A 19,806-nucleotide genomic window follows, 5' to 3' on the forward strand; every position below is an offset into this window, starting at 1 on the left:
CCAACAGTTCCTGAGGGCACCTGCCCCCTCCGTCATCCAGCCCTGCGAGACCTGCATGGGTGGGCGCAGGTGGTGGTTGTCTGGTGCCACCCAGTGGAGGGTTTCGATTCTGCAGCCCCAGGCCAGCTGCTGGGTACTGGGTAAATGGAGCCCGCCAGGTGAGAGGGAGCAAAGGCTCATAGTCTTGCTGGCTGGCTGGCCTTTGCAGAAGCAGGTCCTAATCTAGCCGGTCCCCTTCCTTCCTGCCCAGCAGTGCTTAGGCCCTTTGGTGACCCACCTTTTAACGTCTGACTTCCCATGAACTTCCCCAGGAAGACCCTCTAGACATGGGGGAGAGGAAAGAGAATGGGACTAAAGGTTTGGAAACTTAAGGGACCCACTGGAGAAAGGAGTTTAAAGTGGAGAAAGGAGGTGAGATCTAAATGTCTACCATCCCAATTTAATTCAATAACACACATTCTATTGAGCATTTCTCTCTTTTCCGGGCACTGAGACCCAGGCAGCATAGCCCCTGCTTTGATGGAGGTTTGTAGCTGGTGTGGGAGAAAGACATCAGATAAATGATTATGAACTTTCAGCAGTGATAGGGCTGGAGGAAGTGTATGCTATGAGGACCTAGCCTGGTGGGGGAGATGTCAGGAATGGACTCCCTGAGGAAAGATATTTATTCTGAGACCAGAGCGTGAGCAAGGGTTTAGCTTGACAGAGAGGTGGGGGAAGAATAGCATTCCAGCTGGAGGGGACAAGACATGCGGACACCTAGAGGCAGGAAGGAGTGTGGTGTTTTCAAAGAACCCATGGAGGCTGAGGGCACTGTGGCTCAGGTGTATGGCAGGGGATGAGCTGGGGGAGTCTGCACAGGTCTTTCATGAGAAGCTCGGGTTTTATCCTGACAGTACTGAAAAGCCATCGAGGGGTTTCTTACAGCATCCCACCTGCTGAAGGGATGGGACCTAGAAGATTATGTTCAGGGAGAGGAAATGGGCTGAGAAGACACTTGGAGCAGGCATTTGCTGAATCACTTGTGAGTGACCCGCCGCAGTTTCCCAGGGACCTCCTGTGTGGGGCCACCCTCTGTCCGTCCTCTGGGTGACAACAGAGCTGCCCAGGAGGGGCCAGGACTTTAAGAAATAAATGGAGGAAAAGATTTCTCTGGAATCATAGCCCAAGGGAATTTTTAAAAAATACTTTTGTTATGGACATTTGCAAACCTTTACAGGCATTTGCAAACCTTTACAAAAGCAGAGGGAATACTATTAATATAATAAAGTATCATTTCAGTCCAGTGATTACCTGCATTCAGCCAGTCTTGTCTCGTTTCTACTCCCATCCCTTCCCCATAATCCCACTGCCCCCTTGGACTATTTTAAAGCAAATTCCCGATATATTGTTTTAAATGCAGATATTTCAGAATGGATCTCTAAGGGAGAAGATAGAATCAGAATACAATTATAACACTTAAGGAAACATTAATTCAATAACATCACCCAAGATATATAGTCCAGATTCACATTCCCCAGTTTTCCCCAAAATGCATTTTATGGCTGCTTTTCTCCCCAATCCAGGATCCATTCAAGTTCACACATGGGTACATTGGTCACTGTCTCTCTTTAGTTGCTCTCTTTTTACTGCTTTATTGAGCCAGAATTCATATAACTATACAATTCATCCAGTTAAAATGTATAATTCAGTGGTTTTCAGTATATTCACAGTTGTGCAACCATTGCCACAGTCAATTTTAAAACATTTTCATCACCCCGAGAAGAATCCCCCAAGCCTCAGGCAATCACTATTCTAATTCTACCTTCTGTCTCTATGTGGTTGCCTATTCTGGAAATTTCGTACAAATGGAATCATACTATACGTGGTCCTTCGTGTCTGGCTTCTTTCACTTGAAATGTGTTCAGGGTTCCTCCCTGTCGTAGCATGTAGCCCTCCATCCCTTTTCATGGCTGAATATTTTGTTGGATAGATAGACCATTTCATCACAGTGATTGCTTTGGTCTCTTTTCATCTAGACCCAATCCTTCACACATTTTTTCTTTTGTTTTTCCCCATGTTGACTTTTTATCTATTTATTCTTTAGGAGTCCAGGTCAATTGTCTTATAGAATGATGTACATTCTTGGTATAATTGTTTTCTTATGCTTAGAGTCAGGTTAAGCAGTTTTGGCAAGAATACTGTGCAGGGCATGTTGAGTACTTATTGCATTTTATCGGGTTTTAACCTCCCCAGGTTAGCACCCTGCTGGTGAGGCTTAGTTTGCGCTCTTGGTTAATGTGGTGACTACCAGATTTCTCCTTTGCAGGGGTGCATTTTCCTTTCTAACTCGTTTGTAATCTGCAAGGTGCCAGTGTGAGACCATGTGAATATCCTGTTCCCTAACAATCTTTTCATTCAGTGTTGTGGGGCATGCATGAGAATCACGGCCTCAATCCCTTTTGACACGGGGTTTGCAAATGGTGATTTCCTAATGCACTGTGTATTTTTACTGGCATTCCTCTGTGAAGAAATGTTCCCTCCCTTCCCCTTAGAGTTAATCAGTTGTAGTCATTATTCATATTTGTGCCCAGATTGTCCCAAGTTTAGCCCATAGGAGCCCCTATAGGTTGACTATGTCCTTCTATTATCCCTCCATCATTCTTTGAATACTTTCTTACTTCTCAGAACAACAAGATATTCCAAGTCTATTTTGCATGTGGAATTAGCTCCAAGAAACCTGGGTTCCTTTTAATGCCAGATAGTATTTAGAAACCAATTTCTAGTTAGTAGGTGTTATAACCGGGATGAGGCATCATTTCTTCTGGGCCCTTTCAGTGGAATGCTATGGGGGGCGGTGATGTATGTGTGTGTGTGTGTCTATATATAAAATGCATGCAGATGGTGGATGTTCATGAAATTAGAGTAATAGGCACAGGTTAGCAGCAGCACACGCAGAGCCCGAGATTGCCTGTGCCCCCCCTGGTCTGCACCAGCTGACGCCGTACACGGCTAGCAGAGCAGAGGCCAGAGAAGGTGCTGGCACCACACACAGAACACCCACCCTCAACGCCATCACTTGTATTTCTGTCCTGGCCAGGTTATAAGGAGGAAATGTGGCCTCCATGTCCAGCCTCATTCTACAGAGCCAGGTACACAGTGGTCCTGAAATATGTTTGTAGATAATGGAAATCTTTTTTGCCACCCCTGAAAAGACGTCTGGAAAACAAGATACTGTCCTGGGTCTCCAAGCGGAGAGACGGCAGAAGATAGAGGAAAGAGTTCTGTAGGCTTAGATTCCAGTTTCTACTCCTCTCTTTCCTAGCCTTGAGACTCTGGAGAATTTAACTTCTGCAAGCCTCAGTTTCATGATCCGCAAAATGAAGTTGATGCCATTTAACTTGCTGGGGCTGCGAGGATGAAAGGAGATTAAGTGTGTCAAATGGCTGGCCTGGCGCCTGTCGTAAGCGCTCAGTGGACAGCCGTTCTTGCAACGCTTCCTTCCCCTTCATTCTCCTCCTCCTCCGGCTCCTCGTCGCTGTCCTCACCAGCGTTAGCCTGTAGACTCGAAGGCTGTTGCCAAGGCAGCTGGAGCACCGGTCGCCCTCCCTGCAGTGGGAGCACAGTGGTGGTGGCAATGTCTGTCCATGACAGGGAGACTCCTGCAGACCACAGAATCCGTCCCCAAGGTTACCCCGCCCCCTTCCTGGCATGTGTTTGCTTGGCCAGTGTCTCTCTTGAAGGAACTTGTGGAGAAAGGCCTGTACTTGTCTCTTGTCCTTGGTGACTGGCACCTCCTACCCTGCAGCCTCTGCCTTCCTCGCTGGGCAGTGTTGGCAAGTGCCCTGGGGCGGAGCCGATAGCTTGGGAGGGAACCGGGTGGGCCAGCTGGAGGAGCTCATGCCCTGGAAATGTCTGTGGAAGCTGTAGCTGGCCACGAGCTTGACGTTTCCCCAGAGCCTGTTGGGGTCGCTAGAGGAGCGGCCATAAGTAGAGGCGCCTCCGTGAAGGGACAGAAGGTGGATCCGTGTGCTGCAGATTCTGCATTAGAGACACTAGCACCACCTGGGACCTGCTGGACCAGGCCCAGCTGGGTCTCTATTTTGGGCACTTTCCTCAGCTGATTCTGATACACCACAAAGCTTGAGGACCGGTGATAATCCATTTCACAGATGGTGAAGCTGAGGCTCAAAGAACTCAAATTTGTTGCCAGGGTCTCAAAGCTAGTAGTCATTTTCTTGTCTGTGAAGGGGACGCTCTACAAGGTCCCTTTTTGCTAAGGATGTGGGTTTTCGTGAGTTAACTTACCAGCCCCAGTAGGGCTGTGTGGGAGTAAGGAAATGAGACCGTAGCAGGGACTCAGGCAGGCTCCCTCTTTGGCCCATTCACCGATGGGCTCCTGTTGCCGGGGCTGGCCCCCACCTGCCAGTGCTCACCCTGCCTGGTGTCCAGGGTTGTGCTGGCCTGGGAGGGTTCTAGGGGGCCCTTCTGCCCTTGGCACTCGTCGGAGAAGCCCTTCCATGCTTCTTCTGACCTTTATCTATACAGTGACGGCCACTTCCTTACATTCTGCCAAGGAATGTGTAAGTCCAGGGGCACACGTGTGACGACCACCCACGGTGCCTTGGGGTAAGCCTGCTTCCCAGGTCACTGTGGGGCTCAGGACAGGAGACACCCCAGGTCCTGCTCAGGGACTTCTAGTATAGAATCGCTACCATAATTGCTAATAGAACAAGGAATACCCAGAATGGAACGTTCTCTTTAGGCTCACAGGACAAATGTGGTGTTTGTCCACCAACAATTGTCCCTGCAAGAGCCATCCCAGGACTCTGGCAGGCTGCTGAGGGCTCAGGGCTACCTGGGAAGCAGGCTTACCCCGAGGCACTGTGGGTGGGCAGGTGGGACTCTAGTGTTCTTGCTGGCAGCAGGGCAGACATAAAAAGGCGATCTAGAGCCTGAACGGAAGCTGAAACTCAGCCTGGCTGGGAAATCCCTCCTGGCTCCCGGCGTGGGGAGAGCGGCGAGGCAGGGAGGTGGCTGAGCAGCGCCCCAGTGCACACGATGTGTATTTAGGGTTTGATGTTTTGGACCTGGGGGTTTCAGAATAAAATGTCATGTGCTGAGTGTTCAGAGCCAGGAGGTGGTGGCCTGCGATCTGCCTTAACTCTCTGCTCCCCAGCGGGTTCCAGCGCTTCAGGCAGCAGGCAGCGTGCGGAACCGTTTTCCAGCAGAGGGCAGCGCAGGGGTTAACTCCCCAAATCGCAGACAGGGAGGAGAGGAGGGGAGACCTGGTTTGGAGCAGTTTTCTCAGAGCCTGTGCAGGAGGCTTCTTCCAGTTTGCTTCCAGCCTGAACCAGGCATGGGAACAGCGTGGGATCGGGGACGCTGCCACCTGCCCTGGCCCACAATGTGGTGCCTTAGGAGTTAACGCCAGGCTGAGCATCCCTGAACTTCCCCAGCACAGGGCTTTTAACCAATCCCTCCCCCCCTCGGGAACCTGAATGGGGGAAAAGAAAGTCCAACATGGAGAGCAGCTCTGACGATGTTTCTTGCCTCTCTCTCCAGAACCTGGGATCCTCGTCACCAAGCAAAAAGCAGAGCAAGGAAAACACCATCACAGTAAGTGGCTCCTGGGGCGCTCCCAGGTTGGGCAGCAAGCTGGGGCATTTGGCCACAGTGGCGGGGCTGTTGCCATGGTGATGTGGACCACCAAGCAGAAGTGATGCCCAGCCTGGAAACGGGGGAAATTCCAAAGCTCGGATCAGCTGAAATTCCCCATCCCACCCCCCCACCCCCCACTACCACCTCCCTTTCTTCTGTCAATTTCACTTATTCTCTCCTGGCAAACAAGTGGAAGGAGGGTGGTTGGGAAGATGAAGAAGCCATTTTTGCAGGGCGGGCAGGGGAAGGTGTGCCTGCGGGTGTGGGTTGAAGGGGGTGGACTGTGCTCAGCACAAGTGATGTGACGTGTAAATTACAGCCACAGCAGGGTTGCTTTTGTGCAGGGTAACTTCTGCAAGACGGCAAAGTTAAAAGCAAGAGAAAGCACCCTAAGAATAGAGTTCCTGGGAGTTCCTGACAGAAAGGAGGCAGCTTCTGCATGAGTGGCCAGCCTGCCTCCCAGGGCTCTTCGAAATGCCCGCCAAGTCCCCGCGTGCGGGCTTGGGAGCCCCACCCCACTGCCCCTCCTCAGCCGTGTGCTCAGGGAGGGTGGCAGCGGGACACTGGTGCCCCTACAGCCCACAGCTTGGAGACCTGAGAAGTGTGGTCCTAGGTCTGCTATTTTGGCACAGGTACAGGAGAGCAGGGAACAGGGACTGGCTCTCTTGGGTGCCATCTCATAGTTCTGACCAGCCCCACGCAGATAAAACCGAGAGTGGGTGCGTTTCCCCGGTTCATCCAGGCTGAACATCCTGCTGTGGAAGAAAAAGAGGGTTCGGCAAACAATAACAACAACAATAATAATTGCTACCACTTCGGTGGCCATTTAATTGTCCACTAGCCGTCTGAGGCGTAGGTAATAGAATCAGTGGCGTAATCACTCTGAGGCCAGAGTGTCGACGACTTTAATTACTAACTGTGCAGCAGCCTGGGGCAAGTTTCTCAACTTCTTCCTGCCTCAGTGTCCACGTCTGTAAAATGGGGAAATGGGGGGGGGGGCCAGAGTAAGGACTAAATGGGTCCACATATGTAAAGCACTGAAAACAGCGCCTGGCACATAGTAAGTGCTTGGCACACGTTAGTATTATCGTCACCCTGTTTGCAGATCAGGAAACTGAGGCACAGAGCGGGACCTCGATCAAGGTCGCCCAGCTGGGAAGCATCAGGGCCCGAAACCTGTGCTCTTACCCGCCGGCAGGGCCCCGTCCGGAGCTGGTTTAGGTTACTTGGGCCACGGACTCCTTCCAACCTCCCAGGGGAGTCTGCCTCCCGAGGGCTGGGCAGGGGGGCCCGGCCTGCTTGGACTGTGGGTCAGCTGCCCCCCTGCTAGGGGAGGGGCTGGCGGAGCTGGGCAGGGTGTGGGCAGGCGCGGGGGCAGACTTCTGGAGGGCACAGTCCCCATCTTCAGATGGTCACAGAATGCCCCAGAATGCTGGGGCAAAGCAGGAATTCCCCAAAGTGTCTTGAAATAGGTGAAAAGGAGGAGAAGAAAGTGGTGGGAGGTGGGGAGGGCATATGAGAATTCTAGAAGAAAGATGAAAAAGAACATTGCAAAAGCGGACTGTTAGGCACCTGGAGGTGCACTAAGGCCTTAGCGATGGCCGCCCAGGCCTTGGAGCGAGGCACCTGCTGGGCTCCGAGCTTCAGGTTTGGTCAGGGTGGGCTGAGTGTGGCCCTGGGTTCTCCCTGGGGTGACACACCTTGTCCATCCCTGCCCCGGTGCCTTCCTCCTCCTCCCCGATGACCTGCATCATCGCTCCTCATGAGAGGATCTACGAAGTGTAGTCAGCATCCGAGGCCCCCAAGATCCTGCTTGTGCTACCCCAGACCTGCGATTGTCTGTCGGGGGCCAGGCTGGAACATCTGCATTTGAACTAATACCCCCCAGAGGTTTTAAATAAACGCTCATGCCTTGGAGAATTTTTGCTGGGGAAACTAAGCAAAGAAGGGACTGGCCAAAGGTCACAAAGCAAGTGAGGAACGGAGCCTGGGACTCGAACCTGGGTCTCCTGACTGCCACCGTGGCCCCACACATCTCCAGGCTGGTGGGCTTCCTTGCAAACCTTGGCGCTGAAGACTCCTTCCGCCATGCTGCTCCTTCCCTCCACACAGCACTTGCTGTCCCATGCCCAGCCTGTCCCTCTCAGTTCTGATCCTCCAGAGCTCACGGTTCCCCAAGCAGGAGATGCACAGAGGTGGCCGCACTCCGGAAGTCTAGGACATGCGCTTTCCTCCCCCTGGCACGTGGGGACAAGGTGGGCCACTTCCCATGCTGTCCGACTGCACAGAGCAGGAAATTTCCAGACCTGGGCTGCAAAGGGTGGTGAGTCCAGGGCCAAGGACCCAGGATTGAGCTTGATTCTAAAGCTCCTGCTTCCCCGCCTGGGGCGCAGGGCTGGTTTTGAAGGGGCAGACACGTAGGCTCCCTGACAGCAGCGGGCGGGGGCTGGCAGTCGCGCTTGGTCTTGTCCCCACTGTCACCCACACAGGGCTGGCAAGTTGAGTGTGCCGTGTGATTGGGAGTGACGGGTGCTAATGGCAGCTCGCAGCCCTCAGCACACTCGTGACGTGTCAGAATCTAGAGGGTTCCAGAAAAGATGACAACAAAGCCAGCCGGCCATACTCTCTCCTGGAAAGAGGAATTTGGGGATGCCTGTGGTCCCCAGCTTCCCAGTATAGCCTGTCCGAAGCCAGGGAAGCCTGGGTGGGGGCTGACGGGGTGGAGATGAGCCCTTGGGGTCTTGTCTTCTCTGTTACGGGAGCCCCAGCGATGACTTTGCCTCTCCTGCACCCTCCCAGGTCAACTTTCCTCCAGGGAAAATTCAGGGACTGCTGGGCTTGAGCCCTTAGTTGTTGTCAAACCATCTTCCCTTCTTAGCTGCCGGCAAGCTGGTCAGACAGGCCAGGTGAGGAGGCCTGGCCTCTGCTCCCCAGCACAGGCGGGCCCAGATGAGGGGAGAGCGTGCCTGGGAGCCTCCCCGTCAGACCCTGGGCAGGTCACACTCATGCTGTGGCCAGGTGGCTCGCTGGCCGCTGCTGCCCCCAGGGAACCCCTCAGAGAGTTTCTGGGACGCAGCCTTCCTGCAGAAGGGCCCTGGCAGGAACCTTAGCTGCACAGTGCGGCCCCCGCAGTTGGGGAGGGGCAGGGGTGTTACTCCGTGTATCTGAGGGTCGGAGAAAACATTCGGTGCAAGAATGAAGATGCGGCTGGTTGAGAATGGTAACCCGGCTACTGGAACGGCCCCTGGCCAGTACACGTGGGGAGGTGCACCTGCTCTTATTCCCTGTGAAGCGCCCCTGCCTTGGGTGGGGATGTGGCATATTTACACTTCAGCATGTTGGAAAGTTAGCGTGACAGGTCAAGAGCCTACACTCTGCGGCCAGACTGCCTGGGCTCAGACCCTGGCTCCACCATTCCATGCACAAGCTGTGTGATCTTGCCTAAGTTACTTAACCTCTCTGTGCCTCAGTTTCCTTATCTGTAAAATGGAGATAATAATGGCCCCTGCCTTACAGGGCTGTGGGGATGATTAAATGAGCTAACATGTGTAAAACACATAGAACTGTGGCTGGCACATTGTTAGCTCTTGTTGAATGAACGGGAAGTGGTTCCTGAGGATGTCTTCTGGGTTTGCAGGGTGGAGGGGGGAATTGAGGCTCCTCCTGAGAGGCCCTGGGAGGAGGACAAGCTCTTTCTCAGAGGTGTAGCTGGACCCTGGTGTCACTGTCTGGAAAACATCACCCAGGAGGGGGCAGGATCCACACACGGAAAGGCCTGTCCCACCTTCTCTTCCCTCCTTGGGCTCGGGAACCCTGCAGGATGGAGCTGTGTGGTCCTCCCAGCTCTTCTGGTCCAGGGACACAGGAGCCTTGATTCTGAGGCCTGGAGGTCACAGAAAGAGCAAGGATAAGAGTGGTGGCCCATGAGGTAGGACGCTGGCCCTAGACCCTGCTCTGCCACTCACAGTGGGCTGGAGAGTTAAGCTCTGTGCCCCATCTCGTCACCGTGCGTGGGCGGGCAGCACCTGGCCGTGCAGGTACGCACATCAGCTCTGCCTGTTCCTGGACCTCAGCACACCCCCCGCCCTCGCCATCCTCCTTGACCACCACCACCTCCCTCTCTGAATCCACCGTCTCCCCCCATTTCTCATCCCAGTGGTGGGAACACTCTTCCTCTCCACCCAGGCCAGGCGGCTCAGGGTTTTACGGCCCCGGCACTACTGACATTTTATAGGTGGCTCTTTGCTGTGGGGGGCTGTCCTGTACGTTCTAGGACATTTATCAGCTTCCCTGGCCTCTACCCTCCAGATGCCAGTAGCACCCACCCGCCCCCCACACAGTTGTGACAACCAAAAATGTCTCTAGGCTGCCAGATGTCCCCTGGGGTGGGGGCAAAATCGCCCCTGAGTGAGAGTCACTGAGTTAGCTTCATGGTGCTGTTAAGTCTGTCTGCAAAATAACCCAGAGTTGTACCTGTCCCCTCCCAACTACGCTGCTCAGAGCCCATCGTGAGCCCTCCAGGTCACCGCACGTCCCCCTCCCCCGTGGGTAGTCTCATCACCTCTCCAGTGCCACCTCTGTCCTGGGCGGAGTGGGAGGGGCCCACTCACCCTGAAGAGCAACCCAACCCCGTCACTCTCCTGCTGGACCTTCCCGTGGCTGCCACTGTCCCGCTACCTTCAGGGCAGACCTGAGGGGCCTGGGCACGCCTGCCAGGCCCCCCTCCCTCAGTTTTGTCTACTTCCTGGCTCTGAGCCCCAGCCAAACAGAGGAACGTGTCCCCACCCAGGGGCGTATCCTCACACACCAGGGCCCTCTTCCTCCCTGCAGTAGTCTTTTTACCTCCCACCCCTGCGCCTGCCTCGGTCCTCCTCTCATGACCGACCTCGCTCCCTGTGAGATTCCTGCCCTGAAGCCCTGCCCCCGCCCAGCCTCAGCACCCCGTGCTCACCCAGTGGCAGATTTCTCCCCAAGACTCACGTGACCTCTTCATCAGCCGCTGAGGGCAGGGGCTGTATCTCACATCTCCAGCCTCTGGTCACTGCACCAAGAAACATCCACTGAGCACCCACTGTGTGCCCAACACTGTGTACCCACTACGTGCCCGACACTGTGCCCGTTACCGGGGAAACGGTCTCCCTCCCCTCACAGAGCAGGCTGTCTGGCAAGGGGAGATGTTACGTAAACCGTCATGAGAAATGCTGTGACAAATGCATGCGTGCCGATCGCTGGGCAGGTCTAGCGTGTGCGTGCCACCGAGTGGCCGTGCCACGATGTCTGAATGCAAAGTGGGCGTGCAAGTGGTCCCTCAGACAACATCGTGGCTGAGGGCTTGGGACCCTGGAGCCGGCTGGATCTGGACTCAAATAGCTAACTTCCATGATCCTCGGTTTCCTCATATGAAACGGGGCTGCTGTTCCCCGCTCCTGGGGTTGCTGGGAAGAGGAAATGAGACTGTGTGCAAAGCCTAGGGCGCCCTGGAACCCAAGCCCTGTAAGTGCCCCCAACGGGGCTGGCGAGGCGGAGTTCTCCAGGTGCCCACCAGGGGGCGCGGGGCCCAGGGAGGACTTGGGGAGATCCCAGTGGCCGAGCATGAGAAATCCCAAACCAGAGTGGACAGAGGTGGTGACAGGCAACCTGGGGCCCTGACCAGGTTGTCCCAGGACTGGTGTCCTCAAAGAGTGGCAGTAAAATGAGTGTGTAATGTGTCCCCCATCCTGCTCCCTTTACTCCTCTCCCCAGCCCAGCAGGCCCTCCCTTGGGGGCGGTACAGGGCCATCTGTGGCCTCCTCACCTTCTAGACCCCAGGCCCTTCTGGTCCCCGAAGTAGGCATCTCTCTGGGAGGCCATTAGGACCTTAAGAGCAGGGCCCTGTGGCTGGTTCATCTTTGTGTCTTCTGTTGCGGGCACAAGGCCCGTCCCCGTCCCTGCTGACTGGATCACAGACTCTGGTTCTCAAAGTGAGGTGGCCCTGGGCCATCAGCATCACCTGGGAGCTGGGGCCCCACCCTGAGCTCCCAAGTCAGAAACTCCAGGGGAGGGACCCAGCAACCTGTGTCTCCAGGTGACTCTAGGCATGCTCAGCCTCAGCTCTAGGACAAAGCAGGGGACCCAGTGGTACTTAGGAAGGGCCGCCTCGGCCCTCCTCAGCCCTTCCGAGGCCTTTCCATGGCTGGGCTTGGAGCCAGCCAGGATTCGTCATGGCAGGGGCTGCCCCTGGCACCGTCTCCCCCTCAGCCTCACAGGGGTGAGCGTGCCGGGGTGGGCAAGAGCATCCTTTCTCCCAGGGTGGATCTTAAGAAAGATTCTGGAAAAGAAGGCTGGGAAAGACCTGTTTCCCCTCCTGTTCTGCCCACCTTTGGCCCAGCCACCTCCCATCACAGCGAAGCTCTTCTCGGTCGGAGAATGTTTCCCCAACAAGAGGCCAGGACCAAGAGCAGCTTGGCAGAGGAAGGACCAGGGAAAGGGTAGAGGATGCCTGGAGAGCAGGGGGCTCAAGAAGGCATTTAGACCCCCTCTGAGTGCCTAAAACCCACTAGCTCTGTGATTATTAATGCCCAGTTTACTTGAATGTCATGGTTAATTTATCGTTACCTTTGACTGAAATTGTCATGGGCTGCATTATTAAGCAAATAAAGGTGGACTGTGATCACCATTATTTGTTGAAGCAAGAATAGGTGGAACACAAAACAGGGAATATGTGAAACTTTGAAATCCACTCCTTGTTTTCCTGACTGCTACGAGTGACACCTGCTTGGCAGTGGGCTGCGGGAGCCAGTGAAGGGGACTCGCCTCTGGACACACCTTGGGGAGGCAGCCGGGAACAAGGGCTTGGGGAGACCATCTCCGGGTGCTGGCCTTGGGAGACGGGCCCTCCCCTCCTGCGCACTGCTGCTGGCCAGGGTCACCTGGGGAGAAAACTCCCCAGCCCAGGGAATCCCTCCGCCCCACCGTGACCTGGGCCGAATTCAGCATTGCCCATCTCATCACCAGGGGCCCGGGGTCATTCCCGCCTCTAATCCTTTCTATTGTGTCACAGTTCCCTCCAGATTGGGGGCTCCATCCTTTGGGACTTCTCTCCCCACTGTAAGTGGGGCCTGTGCCCCTGGCAGTTGGGAAGGGGATGGGGCTAGATTCACCTCCAGCCGCCCTCGAGCCCCTAAGCCAGAGGTCATGACTGGAGGTCATGGGCCCGACTCCACTGGCAGAGGAGTTTGTTGGGCCTGCACAGTGTTGTTGCCTTATTATTATTATTATTATCATTTTAAACCCCAAATTAATTAACAACACTTAAAAAATGAGACACTTTACGTAACAAATGCCCATCTTCAGCTGCTCTTGAGTCTCACATTATGTGACAACACGGGACTCTTCATACTGGCCTGACAACAGTTGGCAGGAGCTGAGCTGAATCTGCCCCCTGGACGCCTCTCCGCAGACCCCAAGCCCTGCCCACGGCGGAGGCTGCTCATCTTTGGCCTTCAGAGCCACAGTTTCTGTGCCGTGCAGGTGCCTCACACTGGCTTGCACGCCCTGCCTGGCCTGGGACTTTGTGTCCTGGGCCCAAAACCTCAGGGTTTTCTGCATCGTTCTTTTCTTCAACGTTTGACGTCTCCCACGTCAGCAGGTGCTTGGGCTGCGAGGAAGGTATAGGCCCATGAGGCTCAGTCGGGCCTTGCTCCCACAGTGGAAACAAATTAGCCTGCTCCACAGGAGAGGGAGGATCTGGGGCTTGATGCCATGGGAGAGGGAGCATCGGCAAAGCCACTGCCGCAGAGCCGGGAGAGCCAGGAACATCACAGCTGTGCACGGGCAGAAAATTCCGAGACCACTCAGGAATCTGCACTTCGCTCTTCTTGGCTAGGGCCAGCCCCAAGTGTGCACCCTGGATTATAATTTTAAACTGTATTTGTTCATTTAATACATATCATGAGATAAAATTTGCAAAGTAACCTCTGATCTCTGACCCTCACCCACACAGTTCCTTTCCTTGGAAATGTTCTGCATGTCAGTAACCAAATGTGTATACAGTTGGCCCTTGAACAACATGGGGGTTAGCGGTCCTGACTCCCTCTGCACAGTCAAAAGTTCATTTGTAACTTTTGACTCCCCCGAAACCTTAACTAATAGGCTACTGTCAGCCAGAAACCTCACTGATAACAGCCAATTAACGCATATTTTGCATGTTATATGTATTATATACTGTATTCTTATAATAAAGTAAGCTAGAGAAAAAATGCTATTAAAAAGCGTAAGGAATAGAAAATATATTTACTATTGATTAAGTGAAAGTGGATCATCACAAAGTCTTCATCCCGGTCTTCACACTGAGTAGGCTGAGGAGGAGGAGGAAGGGGAGGGGTTGGTCTTGCTGTCAGAAGGCAGAAAAAAATCCACATATAGGCGGATTCACACATTTCAAACCTGTGTTGTTCAAGAGTCAACTGTATTTCCCCCCCTCTTTGTACACCCATGTGGTAGCACACTGTAGCACTCTTCTCTTGCCCCCCACCTGACAGTACATCCCGACACACTTTCCTCATCAATACGTAAGAACTTTATCACTGTGTCCTGTACGATTTCCGTAGGTGTCTGTCTGTCTGTACTTTGTTTACCCATTCCTCTGCTGATGGACAGCGTAACTGTGTTCCAGCCTTTGGCGACTGTAAACAGTGTGTAGCGAGAGACCATGTATGGATGTCACTGCACACCCGTGCAGACGTATCTGTAGGATAGACTCTTAGTAGTGCCGCTGCTGGGTCAAAGGTCCTGGGTGTTTGCGATGTTGATCCTGTTGAACCGCCTTCCAGAGAGCTCCATAGTGATGCACGGGCCCCCGGGGTGGACGAGTGGCTCGTGTGAAATGCCAGCCACTGGAGCATGCGGAGACCCCTGCGCGTGTTCTACCAAGCTGGCCCGCAGGGAGGCCTCGTTAGTGCTGTGTCTCGGGGGCAAGGCCTTCCCTGCTTCTCCTGAGACTCCAATGGAGTTGTTTTATTTCTCGTTCTGTGCCCTGCAGATAAACTGCGTGACATTCCCTCACCCAGACACGATGCCAGAACAGCAGCTGCTGAAACCAACTGAGTGGAGCTACTGTGACTACTTCTGGGTAAGTGGTGCCTCAGTTTCCCCTATGCAGTGGCCGCAGTGGGTAGGAGAGGCCTGGAGCTCAAAGTGGAGGGCCATTTCTTATTGCAGCCTGAAAACATGGCAGTAGATTTAGCATCTGAGACAGGAACTCAAGACCCTTCTGGGATCCAGATTACTCCATAAATCTCGGGCCCCCAGCAGGGCTGTTCACGGCAATACAGAAATCCCAGCCAGAACGCAGGCCGGCTGGAGGGTCATTTCCCTGATGCTCAGTGAGGGCAGAAGACTAGAGTCAGCCCCGGTAAGTGAATCTGGGCTCCGTACCTGCTGTCACCATGTGAGAAAACTTGGACAAGTACTTTACCTCCTTGGGCCTCTAGTCCTATCCAAATCACGAGAAGGTTGGGTGCACAGATCTGTAGAGAGCTCCAGCTTTAATGATCCTGTGGTTCCAAAATGTTTGCTTTTGTCTGATGAACACAGTTTTAGTTTTGCAAGATGACAAAGACAGCTATGACTTTCAAAATTAGATCACCCCATTCTGGAATCATACAGTGGTGATGGTGATGGTTGCACAACCTTGTGAATATTTTAAAAACCACCGAATTGTGCATTTCAAAAAAAAAAAAGTCTGCAAAGACCCTGAGGAACAATAAATAAATTGAATAAAAACATGTCTTCACCACCGTGCAGAATGGATTATCTATCCTTTTTTAGATTTACTAACCAAATGCCAAACGGAAGTGATTTTTCCTTTCTACCAAATCACTCGCACCTTAGAAGACATGCAGAGATTCCTGTGCCCCACCCACCTCAGAGGGACAGCTCCTCGTGTCCCGGCTGTGTTGCCTCCAGGCAGAGACCTGTGCAGAGGTCACAGAGCGGCACAGAAAGGGCTCAGGCTTTGGCATCAGACAGACCCCGGGAGTGAGCGAGCTCGGAGGCGGCGTGAGCAGGGATCAGCAAGGCTTTGCGGCCCCCGTCGGGGCGTTAGGTTGTATTCTCTCTGCTGTAGGAGAATGTGGGAGGGCCTTGAGCAGAAATGTGCTGTGATCGGAGTCACGTGCATTGCACAGGCAGGAGTGGAAGTTGAGGGGGAAGAGGGGGAGACCAGAAAAGCCGTGGCAGCGGCAGAGATGGAAGCATGTGGCCGGGTGTGGGAACGTGAGCCCTGAAGAGGGCTGTGGGAGAGGAGCCTGCCAGGGAGAGTGGTTTGGGCCCAGGGATAAGCATCCGGGGAGCTGGGGGTCATCGCGGGGGGGTCTCGAGCCTTGGGAAGCTGGAGGGAGTGTGTGATTCTGCCCGCTGGTCAGCAGCGCCCCACAGAGTGACACTTGTGAGTCCTCATCTTAACTCAAGCTCTCCGGGGACTCTGACACTTAATCTGAGGTTTTTATCTCCCTGGTCATCAGGGCCTTTTCCTCTGATAGAAATTTCTCTCTGCTGACACAAGCTGTAAAGCCTGTTGCTTCCGGCCGGTTTTCTCTAGTGTAAGTTGGATTGCTCAGTCTGTCAGTCCTAGAAGGGAGCCAGATTCGGGCTCAGAATTCAGATAATTTCCCCTTTGCTTTTTCAGCAAGATGTAGCATTCATAGAGTGAAGTGCACAAATCTTCAATGTACGTGGAGAAACCCCTAAACTGCAAGAGCAGCCTCAGTATGACATGGTTCACCCCGTGTGGTAGTGATCTCCCTGTCACGAGAGGTATTAGCAGTGTGGCAAGATGAATATTAGGCAGGAAAGGGGTATTTGGGTGAACTTGAGGAAGTACAGGTGAAACAAAACAAAGGAAATCATTTAATTTTGAAGTTTTAAGAATATTTTTTTGCAAAACCAATTGGGTCCTAAGTTCCCATTTCGTTGACTTGGCCATCTTCCGCAGGTCCTGCCTTTTAATTAAAAGTAACTGATAATAATCCCATTTATCAACTACTTACCATGCGTCAGCACTGTGCTGAGGTATTTACTATGTCATTTATCCCAAATAACCACATGAGGTAGGTGCCCTTATTTCCCCAGTTTTGCAGATAAAGAAGTGCACGCCTGGGGTTAGTGAAGAGCTTGCCTGAGGTCACCCAGCTGGAATTTCAGGTGTTGGGCATCAGAGCCCGTGTGTTTGGCCACTTGTCCTTCTTGCTATTGATTCCCAGGTTGGAAGAGTTAAGGGTTTGGCTATGGGGTGGCAGCAGCTTAGGCTGAGGTCCTGAGCATCAGAAGGCAGCATGGGTGCAGGGCCCCCAGGCAGAGGTCCGAGTTAGGGCAGCGGAGATGGCAGCTCCTTCCTCCTCGTGCTGGGCTGGGGTTGCCAGGTGCACCAGGGAACTTCCTGGAGTCTGTCTTCCCTACGCTCCATTCTCCCTGGCTCCAGACACCACCAGATGTCGCCTAAACTCTTGTGTTTCTGTTTGCTTCACAGGCTGATAAGAAGGACCCCCAAGGCAATGGCACCGTGGCTGGGTTTGAGCTACTGCTTCAGAAACAATTGAAGGGCAAACAAATGCAGAAGGAAATGTCAGAATTCATCCGGGAAAGGTGAAACCTGGGCCCCTCCCAGTTCTGGGGGGTCTTGCGACAGCGCCACCTTGGCCCCGTGGCCTGAGAGGAGTCCGCAGCAGGACCTAGCACTGCATGCTCAGCACTGGGCTGGTTAGTGCTAAGGGGAGTGTAAGACTGGAGCCACCAACTCATGTCTCCTGGGACAGATCTGGCCAGCAGATGTGTAGCTTTGGCCTGTATAGTGTTTTTAAAGATTTGAACCAACATTTTTTAAAAATTGGTAGATTTTACATTAAAATCTGTAGACTTAGCAGGCCTTGAGAAAGCAGAAGGTTGGCAGGATTGCTTCTACATCTCTCACGCAGCAACCAGCTGGAGCTGAGTAGCAGCTATTCCTGTTCCCATTTTGCCACAGTCTCCACCACTCCCTCTGGTTCCCCCAACAGGCTGTTTCACTCCTTTACTTACCTACCTAGCCCTCATTTGAAGCACTGTCCTTTACCATAACTAGAAAGGAGAATGTGACCTTTCAATTCATCTTTAGCCAAAACTACATCCCAGAGCAGGAGCTATAGAACCCTCCTCGCTCTTCCCACCTCCAGCCCCGCTGTCAGGGATTCTAACAGTGGTTTGTCTAAAGAGCTGGGGAACATAGATGAAGAAACAGTAAGTTCAGCCTGGGAAAAGCCACAACGAGAAAAAGAAGTTCCTTCCTTCTCCATCTCCCTCCCTGTCTCTGTCTCTCCGAGTTCTGAGACTGTTCGGCACAGACTCACGGCCCGAGCACCAGCCCGCACCCCCCATCACACACGTGCACGAGCGCACACGTGCACGGACACAGCCTTTCACCTGGAGTTTCATCTGGAGGCACACTGGCAATATTTATAGCAAACAGCAATAGCTTTAAAAAATATTTCTTTTTTAATTATAACAATAATCAAGGAATAATGCTTTGGTGTTTTAGAGCACCCCTTTCCCTTAGGGGAGCTATTTTCAGTTTGTATAATCAAATCTTTATTTTATGATCCATTAAACTGGTAGGAAATTGAGAGGTTGCATAGCTCGGGTGCGAGAAAACAATAGTGTCAAACGGGCAAATAGGAAAATGGCTGTAGCAGCCAAAGCTTGAACACACTTGGGGTTTATACTCCGTAACAACATGTCATTAGCAAATGAATGGATTTCAGGACACTCTGGTCTCCCCGGAGAAAATGTAGGTGCCTGTGACTTCTCTCAGTCCACCTGGGGATCTCACAGGGAGGTCCTCTCAGAGCCAGGAGGGCGCACAGATGGGAGCAGGCCTGGCTCAGGGACAGACACCAGCTGGTTTGCAGTGGCCTTGGCTTTGGGAGGTGGGGAGAGGGGCAGGTGCTGCTGGCACTGGTTTGGAGAGTGAGGCCCAGGAGGCAGAGCTATGTGCACCTCCTATGCCCGGCACAGGAGCTGGCACTGAGGGACCAGGAGCGCGACATGGTTAGACCTGCTTTCTAGTGCGGTCTCTGGCCGTAGTCTGGAGGTGTAGGCTGCCAGTCCACATGTTCTAGGGAGGGCTGCAGGCGAGGGCAGAGGGAACAGAGGGGAAGCAACAGGGGCACATCAGTTGGATTTGACGCGGGAGGACCTAGAGACCAGCCGGAGTGGGGTGACGGCAAAGTGGTGCAAGGAGGAACGAGAGATTGGGAGTCTCTGTGCCACATCGTGCAATGATTATGACTTTGTCGGTCGCCCTCTCTCCATCATTCCATCCTTCGGGCACCAGCTGTCTGAGCGGCTGGGAAGCAAATGCTGCAGCTCCGGCGTCTCTGGGGCCTTTTGGTTCACCACCTGATGTACCAGGGGCTCTTGGATGCCCCAGCCAGAGCCGGTGCTGGTTGACATAAGCCCACCTGCTCTGTCTCCCACCACTGCCCAGAGGACCACTTAGGCAGCAGGCAAGGTACCTTTGACAACACACTTAACAGGGATGTGTTGGATGATACAGACCTCTCCCCGGGGAGTTGCCTTGCAAATGTGTCAAGGGCCTGCCTGCTGGAAGCTACATCCAAGGCAACTTTCCTCTCCAGGGAAACAGAATCAAGCTGCAGCTCTGGGCACTGCCTGGTTTCCATGGAAATACTTGTGCCCAGCAGGCTTGGCAATTAGAGGCGTGAAGGTGGGAGACGGTAGGGAGATGCTCTGTGTCTGCTTCTGAGGGGCTGCGGCCATCTGGGAGCTCTGGTGCTGGGAGGGAGAGGGGACGGCAGTGGGCATCCCTGGTGGTCCATCACGGGTTGCATTCATTCATTTAAGGGCCCCATGTTTCCAGCCCCGTGCTGGGAGCTGTGTAAACAATAGCTCTCGTCTTCACAGCCCCAGCAGACAAGCGGAAACATCCCATTTTGCAGATAAGGAGATGGAGATTCAGACCATTTTGTTCATGCATTTATTCAACAAATATTTATTAAGCACCTACTGTGTGTCAGGCAGACCGACGAGCCATGCCCTGTCAGAGCGTACAGTCTAATGGGTTCCTTTACATGGCTGACACGTGCGGGGCAGCGGGGCAGCCCCACAGGGGGGCGGAGAGCTGACGTGTTGGGT

General features: G+C 53.5%; 1 protein-coding gene across 7 annotated transcripts in view; it reads left to right on the forward strand.

Moving 5' to 3' along the window:
* GAS7 (growth arrest specific 7) overlaps positions 1 to 19,806 on the forward strand; it is a 215,244-nt gene that overhangs the window by 170,938 nt on the left and 24,500 nt on the right. For all 7 annotated transcript variants that reach the window (XM_045525988.1, XM_045525989.1, XM_045525990.1 and 4 more), the window contains 3 exons: positions 5,545 to 5,598; positions 14,660 to 14,749; positions 17,147 to 17,262. In XM_045525988.1, coding sequence (XP_045381944.1) covers positions 5,545 to 5,598; positions 14,660 to 14,749; positions 17,147 to 17,262 — 260 coding nt within the window. The remainder of the gene's footprint in view (positions 1 to 5,544; positions 5,599 to 14,659; positions 14,750 to 17,146; positions 17,263 to 19,806) is intronic.

Source organism: Lemur catta, chromosome 15 (assembly GCF_020740605.2).
Source record: "Lemur catta isolate mLemCat1 chromosome 15, mLemCat1.pri, whole genome shotgun sequence".
In the NCBI taxonomy this organism is placed as follows: Eukaryota; Metazoa; Chordata; class Mammalia; order Primates; family Lemuridae; genus Lemur; species Lemur catta.